Genomic DNA, 20,449 nt, shown 5'->3' with positions numbered 1-20,449 from the left:
TCCATCTGCAAGTCAGGGACCACCCCAGCTTCACCCTAGAATCTCCTCCCACAAGGCTCTTTTCACACCCTACATTTCTGGGTTCATAGTTTTTTGTCATTCCTCTGTCCACACACACAAACAAAAAGTCAGAAGTCTACCATGTATCTGAAAGTCCAGAAACCAAAAATTTGTGGGTTTTTTGGGGGTGGGGGGTAGATAAGAAGTAAACAAAACCACACAAAACACTGATTACTTTCCTTGATTTCTGGAGGGATTTCAGTGATTGCTGGAGGAAAATCCACCATTAGTCCAGGGTGACCACATATAAAAATCCTAATCACTCATGTTTAAATGCCTGCCAGCTTAAATTTATGTTAATTATATATATATCCCATTTGCAGTTAGTAATGAAGTGTGCCATATCTTCTCCCTCCCACCCCCAATGATATACCACACACCTTATACACACTTCTTTCAAGTACTAGTTTGGTATCTAAATTGTTCACTCCCATTTCCAGTAAGGGTAAGAAAAAATATAGAGAGAAATAGAAACTATATAGCTAGACAACTTACCCAGATAACACATATTTCTAAATAGTTAAGAGGAAAAAAAACATACTGAAAGAATTATATTCTGCTTCAAAAATTTGGAATACTTTGACTTAATTGCAACTGACCACTAACTAAAGCAAAAGCCTGTTGGTACCGTTGATAAGGAACTGAGCCCAAATCCCTGCTTTGTAATAGTTCTCTGGTGAGGACAAGGGACTTGGGTTGCAAATTTATTCCTTAAGAACCAAGCTTTATTTATTTACAAAAAAAAAAAAAAAAAAAAAGAAAAGAAAAAAGAAAGAAAGAAAAAAAAAGTTTGGGGCAAGGGGAAGACAAGTTTTACACAAAGTACTACAACAGTTAACTCCCTTTGGTAAAAACTGTAATAAATGTCTTGCACACCTGTTCATAGGTACTAAATCCGAAGCCATGTAGAACTATGGTACACAAGAAGCTAGAACAGTTATGCTAGCACATCAAAGCATATTTCTTTTAATAAAAAATTGACAGTATGTACATTATTTACAAAAAAAAGGGAAAAATCAAGTTAAAATTGTGTGTGAGAAAGTGAGAAAGAGTAAAGCTGGTGGATGGCACTAGGGCAGACTTGTAAAGAAGCAGGTACAAAACAGTTCCACGGGAGCTAAAAAGGGCTAATTTGAACTTGTTGAGGTTGATAACCAGAGGAGAGAATAAAAGGGAGGCAGCAAGGGATTTGTCAGGAATCAAATCCACAAGATGATCAATCCCAAAGCCAAACTGCGGGTCCCAGATAAAATCTAATGGATGCTCTAGATGTGCTCGAGTGACCAGGAAAAAAAGAAAAAAATCAAATCCAGTTTTGTTCCCCTTTGGGGGGAGAGAAGAGGAGCAGTGACCATGAGAGTTACAACCCATCTGGGCGTTGCATTCTTCCCCAGTCTGTTTGTCAATGTACGCCCATCCAGCCAAGATGTGAACAGCACCTGGTTCCCTCATCGAAGGTCAGGCCCCAGGAGACTCCAGTCTTAGCTCTGCTGGTGTGTGCAAGCAAGCTGCGTGTCTGTGCTTGCATGGATCTTCCCCTTCAGGGCAGGACAATACCCAATCCCCTTGGGGAAAGTTCCAGCTCCGGTCGACTTTGTAAGGTACCCATGTTTATTACGTGTAGCCCACTTGGTGTCAGGCTACACGCACAGATTAGGTGGCCATGTCCCAGAGAGGCCCAGTGAGGCTTGAAAGGCATCTTCCTTGTTTCTTCAGTGTGTGTGAGGGCATGTGAACCCACCCCCACCCCACACACACCTCCCTCAAGTTATCTGCTCTGGCTTTGCAGTTACGGGGTTTTGAACACTGTGCCATATTTGACACGGTACTTGTTAATGCTCACAAAATGCAAGGTCTCTGTGTCACAGGTGGTGGTACAGGGCACCAGGCCCTCCAGCCCCTCACCCATGAGCCACTTGCTGGTCTCTGCTTCCATTTCACGGGGCACATGCTCCTTGGTCCATTTATCTACCCAGGCCTGGAACCTCTGATGTAGCCTCTTGCTTACACGCTCATGGGACTGCAAAACAGACAAGCAAAAACAAACAAACAAAAAAAACCCCATGAACTAGGACCAAAACAAACAAACAAACAAACAAAAAAAAAACCAAACAAAAAAAAAAAACACCCCTTCAAATACTGGTTTGGCCAAAAAGTTTGCTTAGTTTTTTTCATATGATGGATAGCTCTAGTAGTGCTTAGTTCTCTTTAATTTCATTCGAAACAATTTTGTTAGATTGCATTGTGACAGCTGTCATATCAGTGTGCGTTAAAAAAAGCTTTATCAAAACTTTTGTGCAGCCATTTTAATATTGAAGATACATGACTTTTTCAGCATATTATGCTTTATTATCTCAAAAAAGGTAAAAATGCAACTGAAATGCAGAAAAAAAAAGATTTGTGCAGTGTATGGAGAAGGTGCGGGACTAACTGCAAAGATGTCAAAAGTAGTTTGTGAAGTTTTTTGGTACCACTGACATACTAGCCAAATAAGTCTTTGTTGTGGGGCTGTCTTATGCATTGGAAGATGTTTTAGCAGCACCCTGGCCTCTACCCACTAGAAGCCAATAGCAGGAAATAGCTGTCATACTCAAAATACCCAAATTAAGTTATTGGTAAAAATGAAAGATGTCTTTTATTTTATGAAAAAAATTAAACTGATTTTTTGGCCAACCCAATACAAAGCCCAATTTTCTCCTAAAGTAGCAAAGGAAAGATGTGGGCTCAAGTCTCTGACACCACTGGTTAGTGGGGGTAAAAAACAATAGGAATCTATGTTTAAAGAAGAGAATTCAAAGAGGGTAAGAACACAGAGCATGTAAGGAGTTGGAACCCATTGAACCACCAAAGAAATGCCAATACAGGGTTTGGGCAGGGCAAGCTCAGCGCTTCTCAATTTTAGCATTCACTAGTATCACCTGGGGAACCTGATAAACATAGATTTCCTTATTTCCATCAACCTACATTTTAAAATCAGCAACACATCTTAATATACCCCCAAGTGAGATGAGCTGCAGCTGCTGGTCATCTCTATTAGCAGCATGACAATCCACTTCTAAGTAACAGGACAGCTTAAGTAACAGTGGCTTAAAATCTACTCTCCTTCACAGTAGTACCTCCACCCTGCCCACCAGAGTGCCAGGCACAGATCTTCAGTGGAGGTTTACATTCCTACCTATTCATCCTGTAAATATTTATTGGTGCTCATGTGCAAGGTCGAGTAGGGGAAAAGGATGAATTAGGGGTTGCCCAGCCACCCAAATACTTTGAATCAGAGACACATATACAACACACAGCACCATAAGAGAAGTACATTAAATCATCCACCCAGCATCTGCTTAAATATTTTATTGTCCCTTCAAACTTAACCAGTTCAAAACAGAGCACTTCATCTGCACCTGAGACATGGTAACCCCTTCCTATTAACAGATATATCCCTAAACTTCCCATTTATTCAAGCAAAAAAAGAAAACCAAATAACAAAAACTGCCAGGCATCATCCTTGGTGTTCTCCTTTCTCTTACCTCAAATGGGAATCTGATCATTACCTGATGATCTATCTCCAAATTATACCTCCAGTCTGTCTAATTCTTACAATTCCACTGCTGCCTTTCTGCTAGCCCGGGTCACCATCGCATCTCATTTGGACGAGAACAGTCTTTTGAATGGTCTCTAACCTTCCAAATCTGTGCCACACTCAGTCTCATTCTCAGACAGTCCAAGCCATCTTGGTCAACAATGTCCCAATATACCACAAACAAAATCCACACCATGGCCTATGAGACTAAGCAATGTGGCCTCTACCTACCCTTCCAATTTCACATATCCCACTTTCCTTATGGCTCTAGCCACACTGACGGTTTTAGTTTTTCACACATTCCTTTCCCTCCTAGCCTTGCAATTGTTTCCTTTGCCTAGAAAGTACCAACCCCCAACTGTTTACCAGGCTGGATCCATGTCACTGTTCAGGCCTCACACATCACTTCCTCAGAGAACTTTCCCCCAACAAAGGCTGGACGACCTGCACATCAGTAACCCTTGGAACCCTTGGTCACCTCACCTAGTTTCCTTCCTTGGTAGTGTGTGCCACACTGCCTTATATGCCCTACTTCATGGTTGTAGTCCCAGGGCCTGGCTCAATACCTGGTACATAAATGCACCATGAAGCTTTCACAATTGAGGAAGAACATGAAGACAGGTAGGCCTTATACAAGCAACACCACTTGAAAGTAAATGCTGGGAGTAGCTTCACTGGAAAGTGCCCTCAGCTGTTATGGGTTGTTTTGTGACCCCCCTCCCCCAACTCAAATGTTCAAGTCCTAACCCCCAGTACCTCAGAATGTGAACTTATTTGGAAATAAGGTCATTACAGATATAATTAGTTAAGATGAGGTTATATCCTGTTAGTAGGGTGAACCCATAATGAGATATGACTGGGGGGGGGGGGGGAGATTTGGACACAGATATGCACACAGGGAGAATGCCATGTGAAGATGAAGGCAGAGATCTGCAAGCCAAGGAATACCAAAGGGTACCAACCAACTACCAGAGCCTATAAGAGGCAAGCAAAAATTCTCCCTGGCAGCCCTCAGGAGGTTTGAACCCACTCTGACACCACTTTGAACTTGGACTTGTAGCCTTCCTCTGAGACAATAAATTTCTATTGTTTAAGTCTAACAGCCTATGTGGTAGTTTGTTATAGCACCCTTAACAACCTCATACACCAGCTTACTCAACAATTCTCACTGGCTAGGGAGAGAGGTTCTCACCTGGTGAGCCCGGAGCAAGGCAGTCCTCCTATACATGTAATCTTCAGACTTGATCACGTATACCATCTTGTAGGAGTTCAGCTTGAACCTACACTCCAGCTTATCCAGGCTATCCACATTCTCCATGCTCTTCTTGCTGTTTCCTTCCTTCCCTTCCTTTTCCTGTTGTTCTCGACCACGCTGACACTTCCGGATCCGCCGCAGGTTCCTACAAAGCAGAAAGTTCTGAAGGATGAGAGCTGGTTCAGACAGACTCTCACGACTCCTCCAAGAGTTTCCTATTATATGCCTTCACAGCACTCATGATAATTTTAATTACATACATACCAAAAAACATTTCAACAGTAGGAATAAAGAGAATAAAAAGAACTCTTCACCTCCTACCCCTAATTCAAGACCCACTTGCCTTGGCAAAGGTAGTCTGTTAGTGGTTTTGAAACCTTCTAGGTCTCTCTGAAATAACACATGTAAATCACTCACCATGGTTCTGCTTTTAGAATTTGTTCAAGACAAAAATCGCATCATACTATAAATATTATTCTATTATTCTCAACTTTTCACTGACTCATGAGGATTTTTTAATTTTACTACACACAGATTTGTCTCATTCTCTTTAATGGCTGCAGAGGAATGTGCCTCAATTTAACCATTCCTTAATAGGAATCAATCAGGGGTTCCTCAGCTGAACCACAGAACAACAGAAAATTACTTGAATGCCTTTTTTTCTTCTTCAATTTTTGCAAAGATGGTACATAACCAATATCATTTACATACACAGGAAAGGAGATAAACATCAGTGGATGTCTTGGTAGGTATTTAGAGCTTAAATCTCTCCAACAATAAGTAGAGAAAGGTTGTGAACTAGGCAATTATATTGTTTCCAATACTTTGTCATTAAAAGCACTTTCAGTCAGTATTCTGTAGGACAGCATGTTCTTTGGTCCAAGGGCTCTTGGCAGTCCCAAAACCCTAATTCAGGAGCTCTGTAAAATTGATACTACTTTCATAATACTACTAAAACATTATTTGCCTCCTCTCCTCTTTTTAGTGCATTACTATTTGTACTCGTAGTACAAAAGTAATGTAAATGCTGGTGGTGGCACCAAACTACCCTTAGAAATGTTTGTATTCTTCTCTGGCCACACACTGGAAATTAAAAAGAAAGATAGCTTCACTTAAGAATGTTCTTGATGCCCTGGCTGCACTGCTCCGTTGGTTAGAGCACCATTCTGTGCACAGAAGGGCTTCCAGTTCAATTCCTGGTCAGGGCCTAGGTTGTGGGTTTGGCCCCTGATTGGAGTATGTACAGGAAGCAACTGATCAATATTTATTTCTCTCTCACACTGATCTCCCCCCTCCCCTTCCTCCCTCTCTAAAAATCAATGGAAACATGTTCTTCAGTGAAAATTAAAAAAAAAAAAAAAAAAAAAGAAAAAAAGAATGTCTTTGGATGAAGAAATAACACTGCTGAATTAAATTCCAGACCCTCAATTCACTTCTAATATGCCATATGGTAACATGGGAACTACACAAGAAACACCATCATGTGCTGAGATACAATGGAACCTTTAAAGAAAAGCAGCCCAGTTGCAAATGGATCACCAATTTTACCTGAAAAAACAACTAACTAGTCAACCTAGGATATCTGGTACACATTTTCTCCAAAATGAGCAAGGGAGCCTGGCACTTTAAGGAAAACATGTTTGTTGCCAACAGTAAGATCTGAGCTTTCAAGTAAAACTATGAATTTGGGTAAACTGGTACTTGCCAACATGAGCTGACAGCTTCCCATTATTTAAAGATGTGTTTGATGAGGTCAACAGCAATTTTAATACATGATATTTTCTGGATATTATAAAATGAAAATATGTAAACATTTGGTAGGTCTGTATAACTTAGTGAATTATTAGTTTCCAAATAACCAACTGCATGAAGTTATAAAATCATGGATGAAAAAGATTCAAAGTACAAAATAAACCAACAGTTTGACATAACTGTATGAAGGGATCATTGCTTTTGATTGCTACTGCAGCTCAGCCTTATAAAACTACCGTTTGAAGGGTTCGGTTGTCATATCCCAGAATATCCAATTATCTGAAAGGTTATGAAAATAATTTTCCGTAACTACATATTTGAGTAAGACCAGATTTTCATCACATATTTCAACCAACAACACAGTGAAACAGACAATATAGAAGCAGATATAAGAACTCAGTTGTTCTTCCATTACGCCAGACACAAAACAGATTTACAAAAATGTAATGCAATGCCACTCTTTTCACTAATTTTTGTTTTGGAAAAGCTTTCCATTACAAAATTATTTATAATAATATAATGGATTTAGTATCATTTAAAAAATGAATTCATAAATCTTTTAAACATTTCTCAACCTTCATTTCTGTGGTGAACATTCCTAGATGTAATGCATACAAATGAAAGCTTTTGGAAGTACTCAATCTCTAAGACTGAAGGGGGTCTCAAGGCCAAAAAGACTGAGAACCTTTGCTACAAGGCAAATTATTAGAAACCAAAGTTCTAGGGTAAAGGTCCCATACAGGAACAGCCCTGACCCCAAAATGAATGTATCAATTTATCTCGTTCCCCATGGAATATGCAAGTGCCCCCCTTCCCTGCACCATCTACAACACAGGATATAAATCTTTTAAAAACTTTGCCAACACAGTGGTTCCTGGGACATAGGCATGGAGACTAAGTGTTTTGTTGAGAGAGAAGCATGGCACAGAGCAGCTGCTTGAAGTCTGCTCAATGAAATCAATGAAAAAACCAAAACCAAAACCAAAACCAAAAAACTGGCAGAGCCCTTCTGCTCACCCATCCATGTTCTGATTAGGACTAAGTCTGTAATTCTAGATAACAACTTTCTGAAAATGTAAAGCATGAGATTTCAGTTCCAAACTTCTGGGAAGAAAGAAAGCTACTCTACTATAGCAAAACCTATTTTCTACTTCTGAAACTCTTCTTTAACTTCAGATAGAGGATCAGCATTACAGTCTGCCCACATATGGCGGTAGGGATGGACTGAAAAGATTCTGTGAGGAGTGTTAACATTGCAGGCTTAACAAGCTATCCTTTGAGAGGCCTGCTTAGAAGGCTATCCCTTGGGATCTTGGATTTTGGGAGAGCTTCCACTATTCCCTAGACAGTAAGAGTGGTTTCACTGTATGTTAGCTGTTTGCACATTATATATGGTTTATGCTGAAAATGTGTTTTCTTTCTGGAAATCTGTAATTCTGGTACATGCTAGGCAGAGGGTACCTACACAACTAGCATCTAATAAAAAACTGTGGCACTGAGAGAGAACCTAATAAGCTTCCTTGGCAGACAGCATTTCAAACAGATTTTCACAATTCATTGCTGGAGGAATTCAGAGCATCTTGTGTAACTCCAAAGGAAGACATCTCTGGGAAGCTTTCACTTGGCTTACTCTGACTTTGTCACAGGTGCCTTTTCCTTTTGCTGATTTAGCTTGGTGTCCTTTTATACATTCCTATCTAATGTAAGGGAAGTTAAGTTGTTGCTGATTCTCTAAAACTCTCACTTCCCTGATGCTATGGCACGAGCTCCAGGTAAACTTCTGGTGTAACTGGAACACAAACTTTGATAAGTATCCTCAGCAGACTGAACAATGAATACAGCAAGTGAAAAAGAAGAATCTGACTCTGGCCAGTATGGCTCAGTTGGATGGGCACTGTTGCTCGAACCTAAAAGGTTGCAGGTTCGGGCCCCAGGTGCATATGGAAGGCAACCAAGTGATGTTCTTTGTCTCTCTTTCTCTCTCCCTTCTCTTTCTAAAATCAATAAGAAAATAAAAATACCCCCCCCCCCCCCCAAGAATCTTGACAGTCATTTAACTCTCCATTGCCCAACTATGCACAAGTGTATCCTGCCTATACATGACTTGGTTCACTCACCTTGGGAGAAATACTGGTTTCCGTGCCAGATGTTCACGAAGCTCAGGAGAGGTAGTATCGGAATTCATGTATCGCTCCACATAGTCAGACCAGCGCTAGGATTATAAACACAAAATAGGGGTGGGGAAAGAGCACAAAATCTGAATTCCATCTGCATCAGCAAATTCTATGACTAAAATGTCTGCTAAAATGTCCCCTAAAATGTCAAGATAAAAAAAAGTCGCTTCCTATAATAAAATGCTTGTTACTTGGTATTGAAACAGCTTAAAAATTCTGTTAGATTAGCAATTTTCAACCCTTTCCATCTCACAGAACACAAACTATTTACTAAAAATTTGTGGCACACCAAAAAAAATGTATGTTTTTGCTGATCTGACAGAAAAAAACAGGTGTAATTCTGATTCATTCACACAAAATGGCTATCAGTGTGTGGGCTATTGTTTTTGTATTTGACAGTCCAAGGGAAAAAAGGTTGGTGACCCTGACTAAATAGTTAGGTACTGGATGTTTTAAAAATTCTTGTAGCACAACAGTTGAATATTGCTGTGTTAGATGGTAAAACCCAAAGTTTCTCTGAGATACTTAAAAATTAATAGAAGTCATAAATGTGTAGAAGATGGCTCACTGACAAGTTTTATTTCCTCACAGAGCATTTAGAAAAACATTTTCAGAGCATTTTTATTTAAAAATATGGTGGATAGAGATCTCCTGGTTTCATCTAATCCAACAAAAAGTAAAACATGACACAAAGAGATGATATCAGGCAGATGGCACTTCATTTGTTGTTTCTTACACTTTTGGTGAAAAACGGAGGGTGCCGACCACGAGGTTTCCTCAGAGGTGATTGTTTTACTGAGAGCTAGATGAGACTGACATCAACCCCAAATAGCTACCACCTGGCAGATATGATCTGCGTTTTAAGCATCAGGTCGTAACCCCTGAACAGGCCTATGGCTATCTTGGCCTTCTAGAAAACAATCAAGGTCAGTCTCTCAGGGTATGGCAGCTCCCTTCACAGCAGTTTCTACAATATACTTATCATACCTCTGCTTCTACAGGGTCATCCGAGTTCTCCTCTTCTGTGTCCAAAAGCTCAATGGTCAGCTGAACCTGGCCTTGGCTCTGAATGAACATAAGCTGCAAATAAGAAATCTGAATGTAAACAAAAGACCATCTCCAAAGCTATAACCTAGTTTCTCATGGACTGGAAGGTAATCAAGTCATACCACTCTGCTCCAATGGAAGAGATGAGGAGGAGAGACACTCAAAAGCTTAGGAGGCAGGTGATTAAAAAGGCAAAAGTTTAATCTTGCTTTTAGCAAAATGAAATGTTAGTGTAAAAAGCACCATTTTATGTTTCATACTTCTTGAATTAGCTAGAATAATCAATGTCAGTAAGAGTGCTTTAAATTCAGAACCATAAAATGTCAAATTCATCTCACTTGATAATCCCACTTCTTAGGACTTAGTACAAAGATTTAAACAAGTCTACAGTGCTTAAAGATTACCTAAGGAACACAAAATATTCCCGCGCTCGCGCGCTCTCACTCTCTCTCTCTCTCTCTCACACACACACACACACACACACACTTTGTTTAATTTTAGAGAGAGAGGAAGGGAAAGAGAAAGGGAGAGAAACATCAATGTATGGTTGCCTCTCGCACACCCCCTACTGGGGACCTGGCCCGAAACCCAGGCATGTGCCCTGACTGGAAATCGAACCTGTGACCCTTTGATTCGCAGGCTAGCATTCAATCCACCGAGCCACACCAGCCAGGGCAAAATACTGACATATTAAGAAGTGATCTGCTATAATGGTATCAGTCATACTGGAAGTTCTTCAAACTGTTATATTTAAAAGCAATACACTAATAAGAGGCAAACCTAAGTCATGTTTTGCACAAAAGAACTATTAAATGATTATGGCACATGGATCTCCCCTTTCAGAACACTAGGATTCTAAATGCCTTTATCCTAAGGGCTTCTTGCAGACAAGGTCACACAATCCACACCACATGGTAGTAGCTCAGTGCTTAGAAGGAAACTTCAGAATCATTTATTTCAACCTCCTTGGTTTATACAAGAAAGAAACTAAAAGTCAGAGAGTTCTGGTTTCTCAAATGTACACTGTCAGTAAGCAAACAGGACCAGAAGCCAGTTATGGTTCCTGGTGTTGTTCTGCAGAAGCTTTAAAAATTCCTAATACATATACACAAATAACAAACATAGTTTCTTCCAAAATAGACTAAAAACAAAACAAAACAACCCCCTGCCCCTAGGGGTTTGTTATCCCCCCCACCCCTACGATGACCAAGAATTTCTAGATTAGTACTATTGCTCTAAGAAAATCACCCTCCAAAGTGATGCTGAGTAGACAGTCTACGCTCTACATGTTTAAAAATAAATTCAATTTCACCCCAATGGTCTCTTCCATCTGTTGCTGTCTTGTTAGGCCCTTCAGCATGTGTTCATCCAGCTCCCTCTCCTCTATAACCACTCTCCAAGTCTTGCCTAGCTTCATTATTAGACTGCCCACACCCACCAACCAAACTCCATAACTGCTTCCAGCAGAGTAAACATGCCTCTGATTCCTCCATTCCTCCTTATTCAGTACTACCAAATCGATCTTTCTGAAAACTCAAACCCACTGGGATATTTAGTCCTTAATAATGCCTCACTGCTCACCAACCACAAGAAAATCCAAGCCATTGACTTTGTGTGGCTCTAAAGATCCTCTACCACTACTTGGATCCCCTGTCTACACGCTTCCTCCACCAATAGCCTTCCTCTACTACATTTACTCACCACACAGATGTGTGTGTTTACTACTTATCAGGCAAGGGCACACTCAAAATAGAACAGTTTCTTGTTAGTAAAGGAAACAAAGATAAACTGCTAGATTTACATTAATTATAACTAAGTAACTACAAAGGTACTATTTTAGAGACATGAGCAATATGATATAAGAGTAAACAATTCCTCCTCAGGGAGCTGAGAAAGATTTCATATCACTGAAGTGACCCTCAGCTGGGCACTGAAGGATATAGGAAGAAGTCAATCACTTTCAGAGAAATTATGACAGTGACAACTGCCTTTTAATAAGTACATAAAAAGAACTATACCTTACCCTAGCTGTTGTGGCTCAGTGGGTTGAGTGTGGATCTGTAAACCAAAAGGTCACCAGTTGGATTCCTAGTCAGGGCACATGCCTAGGTTGCAGACCTGATCCCCAGCTGGGGGTGTGTGAGAGGCAACCATCAATGTACTGTATCTTGTCATGTACAGTGCATACTTTTTTGCCCAAATTTTTTGAGGGAAAAATAAGGGTGCACATTATACACGGGCAGTACTAGACTGTGGGTGTGCATTATGCACAGGGTGGGCATTATACACGGCAAATACAGCCATCTATAGTACAACTGTTGATGCCTATCGCACATCAATCCCCCTCTCTTAAAATAAATAAAATCTTAAAAAGAAAAAAAAGAACTATATTTCTCTTCCTCTTGATAAGGTAAAAGATATGAATAAGCAATATACAGAAGAGGGAAGGAAAGGACAACAGTAGGAAACACAGAAATGTGAATTTAAAAAATGTAATTTTCTAACCATCTAACTGACAAAAATAAAGAAGTTTGATAATACCAAGTGACTAAGGAAATCAATGCTCTTATGAAAGTGCACATGGTATAGCCTAACATTGGAAGAGTGAAAGAGCAACCGATATCCATTAAAATTTAAAATACGCACACCCTTTGACCAAGTAATTTCACTTGTCTCTAACCTAGTCAAATACTAACACATCAGCACAAGGACACAAGTACTGGGTTGGCCAAAATGTCCATTTAGTTTTTTTCCATAAAATAAGACACACTTTTCAATATGTTCATTGATTTAGATATCAAAATATCCAAAGTATGTATATCACTCAAAAGTATGTTGGCTATCTCCTGGTACTGGCTTCTAGTGGGTAGCAGCCAGAGGTGCTGCTAAGCATCTTTCAATGCTTAAGACAGCACCACAGCAAAGAATTATTTGGTCGACATGTCAATAGTACCAAGAAATGTCACAAACCACTTTTGACACCTCCACAATAAGTCACAGCACCTTCTCCATACACTGCACAAATCCTTTTTTGGCATTTCAGTTGTGTTTTTACCTTTCTTGAAATAAAGCACAATGTATGAGAAAGTGTCTTTTTCCATTTTCAATATTAAAACGGCTGCACAAATATCCACCAATTTTAATAAGGTTTTTTCCAAATGCACATTGATATGACAGCTATCACAATACAACCTAACGAAGTTGTTTTGAATGCCAAGTTAAAGACAACTAAGCACTATTCAGAGCTGTTGTATGAAAAGAGCTAAATGAACTTTTTGGCCAACCCAATACAAGAAAATGCTGTTCAATGTAGTACTATTTAAGATGGCAAAAAAGTGAAAATAAATGCCCATAAGAGAATGACTTTTTTAAAAAAGAATGTGGTACATTTATACTATTAAGTATGACACAGCAATTGAAAAATAGGTGGATCCAAAATAGAGCAATTCTAAGACATATTAAGTGAAAAAAGCAGGATGTAAAATAGGCACAATCTAATATTTACTCCTACATATGCACACATTCGGTGTATGAATGCACAGAAAAGGGTCTCTGGACATACAGACAGCTAAAAATGCCTGATTTTTAAAAAATCAGTGTAGAATGTACACAGGAAAAATGAGAGAGGAGGCTGAAGGTAGAGGTTGTGGGCACAGGGGTTTTAAAGGGCCACCTATGCTTAGCACTAATATATTAAATTTTTTTCTCTATGTAAACATTTTAAAGAGGATCATTGTGGTGACACAATTTTCCTGGTTACAAAGCCTTTGCTCCTGCTATGCCCTCTATCACTCTGACAACTATTCTCATCTACAGGGTGAATCTGTCCATTCCTTCATTGGCCCTTGCCACAATTTAATACCCTGTTAATTCACTAAGGGTGAGGATGCTAATTCTGTTTCACCAATGAAATTCACACACAATAAGAACATAACAAATAATTATAGATTTAAAACCCTGAAAAGCTTAGGAAATCTCTTCTGTAGTGGGAAAGTCCTCAGGTATTAGAAAATCAGATCTGAGGACTGAACAAAAATTTGTTTCCTGTTCTTTGATTCTAAATTAAGCAAACATTACAGGTGATGAATTAGAAATGAAAACAGCTGAAAGTAGAAGCACACAACAAAGTGAAAAATCTGGGGTCAGACTATTAACGTACATGGAACATACACAATGAAGTCAAACCTTGCTCTCTACTCAGCCACTCACAACCCTTGTTTTGGGATATCTGAACCTGCCCTTCTTGTGTAAATACAAACAGGCTTTGCTCAACTATGCACATTTATTACATAGCTGCAATAATAGTACACATGCTTTTGTATTCTTTTATTTGCTTCATTTTTATAATTGATAATTAACTTTTAAGGGATGCAAATATGTCACCCAGTATTCACACAATAGGCTGCCATTAACCAGTCCCATAGTGAGTTGGACATTTAGGCTGTTTCCAGCAATACACTTTTCCAATTAGCTATTTCAGTGGTGGAAAACTAGAAACAACCCAGGTGTCAAATAAGACAGGCATGAAATATCAAATAGTCACAAGATGTTGGAAGTCTCAGAGGTGTTGCTAACTGAGCATAATAACTTACAGAACACTTTGCCCAATATAATCTCTTTCCAAATATACATAAGCATAGAAAAGTCTAGAAATGTCATCAGTGATTATTTCTGTGAAGAACTGGAGGCAATTTTTCTTTTCTCTGCATTTCTTGTCTTTTCCACAACGATCAAGGATTATATTTTTAAACATTTTAAAACAATATACTTACAAACCACTATCATGAAAAAATGTTAAGAAAAGCAGAGTACAAAATTATAAAAAAATCATGTAAAACAAATTTTTTTAAGGCAAGAAAGAGACTGTCCTTGAAGATTTTATTTCCCCTTTTCCATGTTTTTGAATTTCCTTCACTGGAATCACTAGGTCAAAGAGCCCTGGTCTGTATTTGACTTCTGGTGGAGACAGTCCCACATCTTACACTGTCACCATCACAGTCCTTAACTACACGAGTAACTCTCACCTTAAAGCAGTTCTCATCTGACATGAGCTGCTCGGCCTTCCGCTGATATGCTGACTCCAAGAGACTCCTCGAAGTCTGTGTGTTCAGCTGGCCTCCAGTGGCCCCATTATTGTTTTCTGCCAGGTAAAGGTCAGTCACCTGTACACAGATCTCGTCGCTCACGATGTGCTGAAGCTGGAATCAAGCAAAAGCAAGTTGACAATGAACCAAGAAAATACTCCTCCCTGCCACACACTTAACCTTACTTTGACGTTCCAGTCACTTAGCTCAAAATGGTCTGTTGGAATTGGTAATTTTAAAAAATAAGTCACACAAAACTACTATTCTTTTTATTTCTTTTGGAGAATAACTAAGCCAAAATCTTCAACTATATCCCTAGTCCATAAGTAAAAGTTTGAAATCTACTTTAAAGCAAAATCAAAGGCAATGGTTATTAATGTGCTGCTTATTTAAAGTTCTAAAGAACTTAAAAAAATTTATATGAAAGAAAATTCCCGTGGCTTTCTATTTTTAGAGCATTTCTTTACCATTTATAATTTGCTTTCACACATATTATCATATGATCAATGTAACTATCCTGAGAAGAGCCTGAAGAGGGCATCCTGTTTTGTGAAACAAATTTGTATGCTAGATAAGAAAATTCACTGTATACCAAGGTGAGGAGAGAAGGCCCTAGAGAACCACAAAATTGGGATCCATGTCTATACCCGCAGCCCTAGTACAAAGTCTGAAACTCATTAGGCATTTAAGAAACTGGTGCTGAATTAACTGCAGGGACTCTCAGCTGAAGGAGCAGAGTCAGGACGAATACTCAAGCTTCCTGATTCCTGACTCCTAGGGCCAATATTCTTCCTAACACACCATCTATTTTCTACATCTGATAGAAAAGTATGGTACTTAAATTGTATATAACGTTAACTAATCTTCAAAATAGGTCAATCATGATTGACTACTGATAACTTCTGTGACTATCTTATTAAATTATCTGATGATTAGACTGTTGAATCTTTGTTTCCATTTCCATGAATGAGGATATTTCTAAGGTGAAATAAAAATTCCCTCAACTGAAACTACCCATTAAAATGCCAGAGAATGTGTAAAACAGATACAGCAGAAAGCAAAAAGTTAACTGCAGTATCAATTTGTCTTATTTTATTTTAAAATTCTCACAACCACTAAGCCATTCTATTTTTAGGAAGATATATTCTTTTGAAGTGCTAATAACTATAACAACTTCTTTTTGATATTTAAAAGTCTTAAATGACAAGTATGTGTATTTGTAGACAAATGGGCAGAGTACAAGGTCAGAGGATGAGTGATTTGATGGTGGTAGAAAAAGCAGCAACTGGAGAAGATTAAATACATTATAATTAGTCCAGACAATGGATTCTAATGGACCATTAAAATAATGCTTATTAAGCCCTGGCTGGTGTGACTCAGTGGATTGAGCGCCAGCCTGCAACCAAAGGATAGCCAGTTTGATTCCCAGTCAGGGCACATGTCTCAGTTGCAGGCTGGGTCCCTGGTTAGAGGTGTGCAAGAGGCAACCACACATGGATGTCTCTCCCTCCCGAAGAATAAATAAATCTTAAAAAAAATGCTTATGACAACTTGGTAACAAAATTTAAGATAGTGCTTTAGGGAGAACAAAAGCAGTATACAGAAAGTATATCCAAAGCATGGTCTCTGCCATGTTGATACTTGTGTTTTCTACCTTCTTGTTAAAGTAGCCCAGGTCTCCCCACCCATACTGTCTTTTGGATATCTGGCCCCTTCTGGAGTGTTTGAACAGGGCAGCACTCAAATTCAGGAAGAACTAGGCAACTCCACCCCTAAGCCAAGCCAGATCTGCATTTCTGCTAATTTGAAATGACATAATGAGTATGCTTCGTAGACAGAGGAGCATCTGGATGGAAATACGAGGTAATATTTGGGTCAGAGGCACTGCCATGGAAAGCCAAAGCCTGGGTCAGAGGAAGATCCAATGTTCATCTGCGGAAAAGCACAAGAATGAAGTAGATATCCAGAACAAAGGCATGCAGGCAAAGGAAAAAATGTCCCAGTCCAATCCCTTTGTGGTCGGATATACATTGAGTTCTGTACCAGATGTCTGTAAGACTACTTACTGTACTCTTAAAAATAAATCCCTCTTTAACTAGCCTGGAAACGGTAAGATAATTGTATGGACTGATCTTGAAATATATGTTCTATCTCCAATCAGCAATGAACTCTGGGAGAATGCCAAATGAGATGAGGTGAATGAGAAAAGAGATGCAAATCTCATGATCTCATTCCAAACAAGGGATTAAGATGAGAACCATGAACATATGTTTTAAAAACACTGAATTTGGGTTTCTGGATGAAATCTGTTTCCATAAAATAGACTGAACATTATGTCTTGCTGACTCAAAATCATAACCAGGTACTTCTAGTAAATGGGCAAGTTATATCTATTGTTTCAAAAAACCAACCTCAGCTTATAAAAAGTTTTATTAAACTTATAAAGTTGTCATGCTGGCATTATGATGAAGACGTTACTCCTAGCTATAGCAGCAGCAAACCTGAAAGCAGAAGCATAAGCACAAGGCAACTTTTAGGGTATGTCAACAGGGATTAGTCTCTCAAAAATATGACCACAGCTAATTGTATCCATACAGTGATTTCTGCCAGTCACCATACAGACCCCTCAAGGAAAGGCCTAATAATTTCTTCAACTTTCAGGAAAAAAAAACTACCTGACAACTTTTGTGAAGATGTCAAAAGTCAGGTATGTGACACGTTCTTCCCTGACTCTGAGAAGGACGCAGAGCCAAGCACATTTTCAAGTTCAAGGCAAAAGCAGAGGTACTCTACAAGAGTTCCATACTTTACCCTAAGAAAACACTTGAGCAACAAACTTTTCTTTCCACAGTGGCAGTGTGGGACTCTAGAATTAGAATTTTCTTTTTACAAGTTTTCATTTTAAAGAAAGTAGTGCACCAACTACAGACTCCCTTGGGGAGTTCAGAATTCAAGGAAAAGAAATGGAAACCTGACCACTGAATGCTATTTCCTATGAAATTAATATTTCTGTTTAAGACAACAAACATATTTACAACCAGAAGGGTGCCACAGGAACAAACCACAAAACCAACCACAAACCTAACTCAGAGGGAACCCTACATAGTGAGGTGGGTAGTATATTATAAAAGATGATACATGGAACCTTTCCTGTAAAAAGGACTTCAAATATTAAATGAGGAAGTCTATAGAATTACCAATACCTATGGAAGAGAAAATGCTACAGCTGAGAGTTCCAACCCTGGTAGATGAGAGCAGAACTGGACCAGGAGGACAAACAGCAGGCTCAAGACTAATGCTGGCTCAACAGGCAGCCAGCATGAAAGGAGTCAACAACCAGGTCTAAGGCAGTCCATCTAACCGTGTGGGACACTGGGCAAAGCAGAAGAGTCAATTACATGTTGAAATGCTGCCATTTTGTTAACAAGAGACATCCCACAGCACATTTACTTCCTCTCCCATCTACAGAAACATTAATACATAAGCATTGTTTTAACCCGTTCTGAGGCTGGCCCATCTTTAGGTAAGGACATCTTTCCTTACCCCTCCTCACCCTCACCTGTCTAACGATGCTCTGGATGAGCTTGTCCATGGTGAAGGCAATGTAGGCATGAATGGTGAACATCTCTCGCAGTGAATCTTCATACTGTGATGAGTCGATATTGCCATCCAGCAGGCTCCGCACCATATCGAGGAAAGCTGGATAATAATCCTCTACATCAACATCCACTGTGGGAGAGATGGGACAGGTGAAGCCTTACCCTGCTAGGAAAAGATCAGGAGAGTAGGCAGGGCAGGTCCCACAGCTGGCCTACGGGAGCACTGAAAGAACAAACCCTAGATACACGGAACACGCCCCTCAGTCTGCAGAGACCCAATATGACAGGAGGCTACAATCAGCAGTGCTGTCTATGAGAGGACAGTGACTGTGCAATATACCAGCAGCTTCTACCACTGTGACCATGCCAGAAAGACACTGACAGGTAGGCTGGGCTTTGCATAAGGAGCAAAATATCTCAGGAAAGAGGTTTCTTCAAAAAGTTGTTGGCTCCCCTGCTGAGGGAAACCTGCTCCCCCTACCTGCAAAAAGCATTCTTCACATGAGGCACTTGCTCACAAAGCTACATCCAGGAAACATAGAGGAACAGATGAGAAAAGGCAGAGAGTAATACTTCAGCACTGGGAAACCTCAGGAACAGAGAAAAGGTGAGCAAATTAAATCCTCTATGAATAATGAAGTCATTTGCATTTGTCAAAGTTCTTTGTTTAAAAATGAATTCCCAACGCTGTACTTCACAAATTGATCAAAGTGATCTGTAGATGCACATGAATCACTTCTGCCACCAGCTGGAACCTTACGAGTTGTTACGGAGATGTTGGCAACTAGCAGAGTGCACAGAATGGTGAAAAGACTCTGCCTACAGTTTACTAAAATAAGACCCATTTATTTGTTTAAGACTCAAAAACATGAAGATCCGACAGTGGCATGAGGGGCCCTACTGGTTGTGTTTTTCTTGATCCACGTACTGGTTACATAGGTGTGTTTACCTTGTAAAAATTCACTGAGCCATACAAATTCAGATTTGTGTACTTTTCAGTATATGTGTTGCATTTCAATAAAAAGCACACTAAACGATTGAAACTTTTCTGTTACTGACACTTGTTACCAGTTTATAAAGTCTGTACAGGGGCAAAAAGGCTGTAAGAGCAAAAGGTGACTCTATTTCTGTTTATCTGTGGTGTGAAACTCATTTAAGACAGACAAAACAGGACAATTACTATTTAGAAGCAGCAACTGGCTTGAGTTTCATCAGAGTATCACCTTGTTGAAAGCCATAACACAGGTATGACCTGTCCTGGTGCCATAAAAAAAAAAAAAAAAACCAAAAAAAAAAAAACAAACAAACAAAAAAAAAACCCCACACAAAACTGTTCTGCCCTGGCTGGTGTGGCTCAGTGGACTGGGCACTGGCCTGTGAACTGAAAGGTTGCTGGTTTGATTCCCAGTCAGTGCACATGCCTGATTTAAGGGCTAGGTGGTGCAAAGGGCAACCAATCAATGTTTCTCTCACACATTGATGTTTCTCCCTCCCTTCCCCCTCTCTGAAAATAACACATAAAATCTTTAAAAAAAAAACCAAACCCCGTTCTGTCAGAAAAAAGTTATGAGGGCAACGAACTATGATTGGTAAGACTGGCACTATCACTAAGACCAATCTACGTAAGCCTCAAACCAAGATAAGTCAGTGGTAAAGCCAGGATTGGGCCATTTTCTCTTATTTCTACTCAAGCAGATGGAATCATCGCATTGAGGTCCAAAACTTGTCTCTCTCACACTAGGATTAATACAGATAAAGATTTTTAGAATTAATTCCCAGGGTCATTAGCTCTTCAACAGATCGAAGGCTAGGGTCACACATGGGCTTCTTACATCAGTAACAGTTAAAAAAAAAAAAAAAAAAAAAAGGTAATTTGTTCCACAGATTGGCTATTTCCTCAA

General features: G+C 39.5%; 1 protein-coding gene across 1 annotated transcript in view; it reads right to left on the bottom strand.

The window, feature by feature from the left end:
• Positions 1-899: 899 nt before the first annotated feature.
• SIN3A (SIN3 transcription regulator family member A) overlaps positions 900-20,449 on the bottom strand; it is a 62,312-nt gene continuing 42,762 nt past the window's right edge. The window contains 6 exon segments of the mRNA XM_028508138.2: positions 900-2,080; positions 4,830-5,037; positions 8,762-8,856; positions 9,806-9,898; positions 14,890-15,063; positions 18,509-18,678. Coding sequence (XP_028363939.1) covers positions 1,850-2,080; positions 4,830-5,037; positions 8,762-8,856; positions 9,806-9,898; positions 14,890-15,063; positions 18,509-18,678 — 971 coding nt within the window. The 3' untranslated portion in view covers positions 900-1,849.

Source organism: Phyllostomus discolor, chromosome 1 (assembly GCF_004126475.2).
Source record: "Phyllostomus discolor isolate MPI-MPIP mPhyDis1 chromosome 1, mPhyDis1.pri.v3, whole genome shotgun sequence".
Taxonomy (NCBI): Eukaryota; Metazoa; Chordata; class Mammalia; order Chiroptera; family Phyllostomidae; genus Phyllostomus; species Phyllostomus discolor.
The sequence above is the reverse complement of the archived record's forward strand: the minus strand, read 5'-3'. Positions and strand labels throughout refer to the sequence as shown.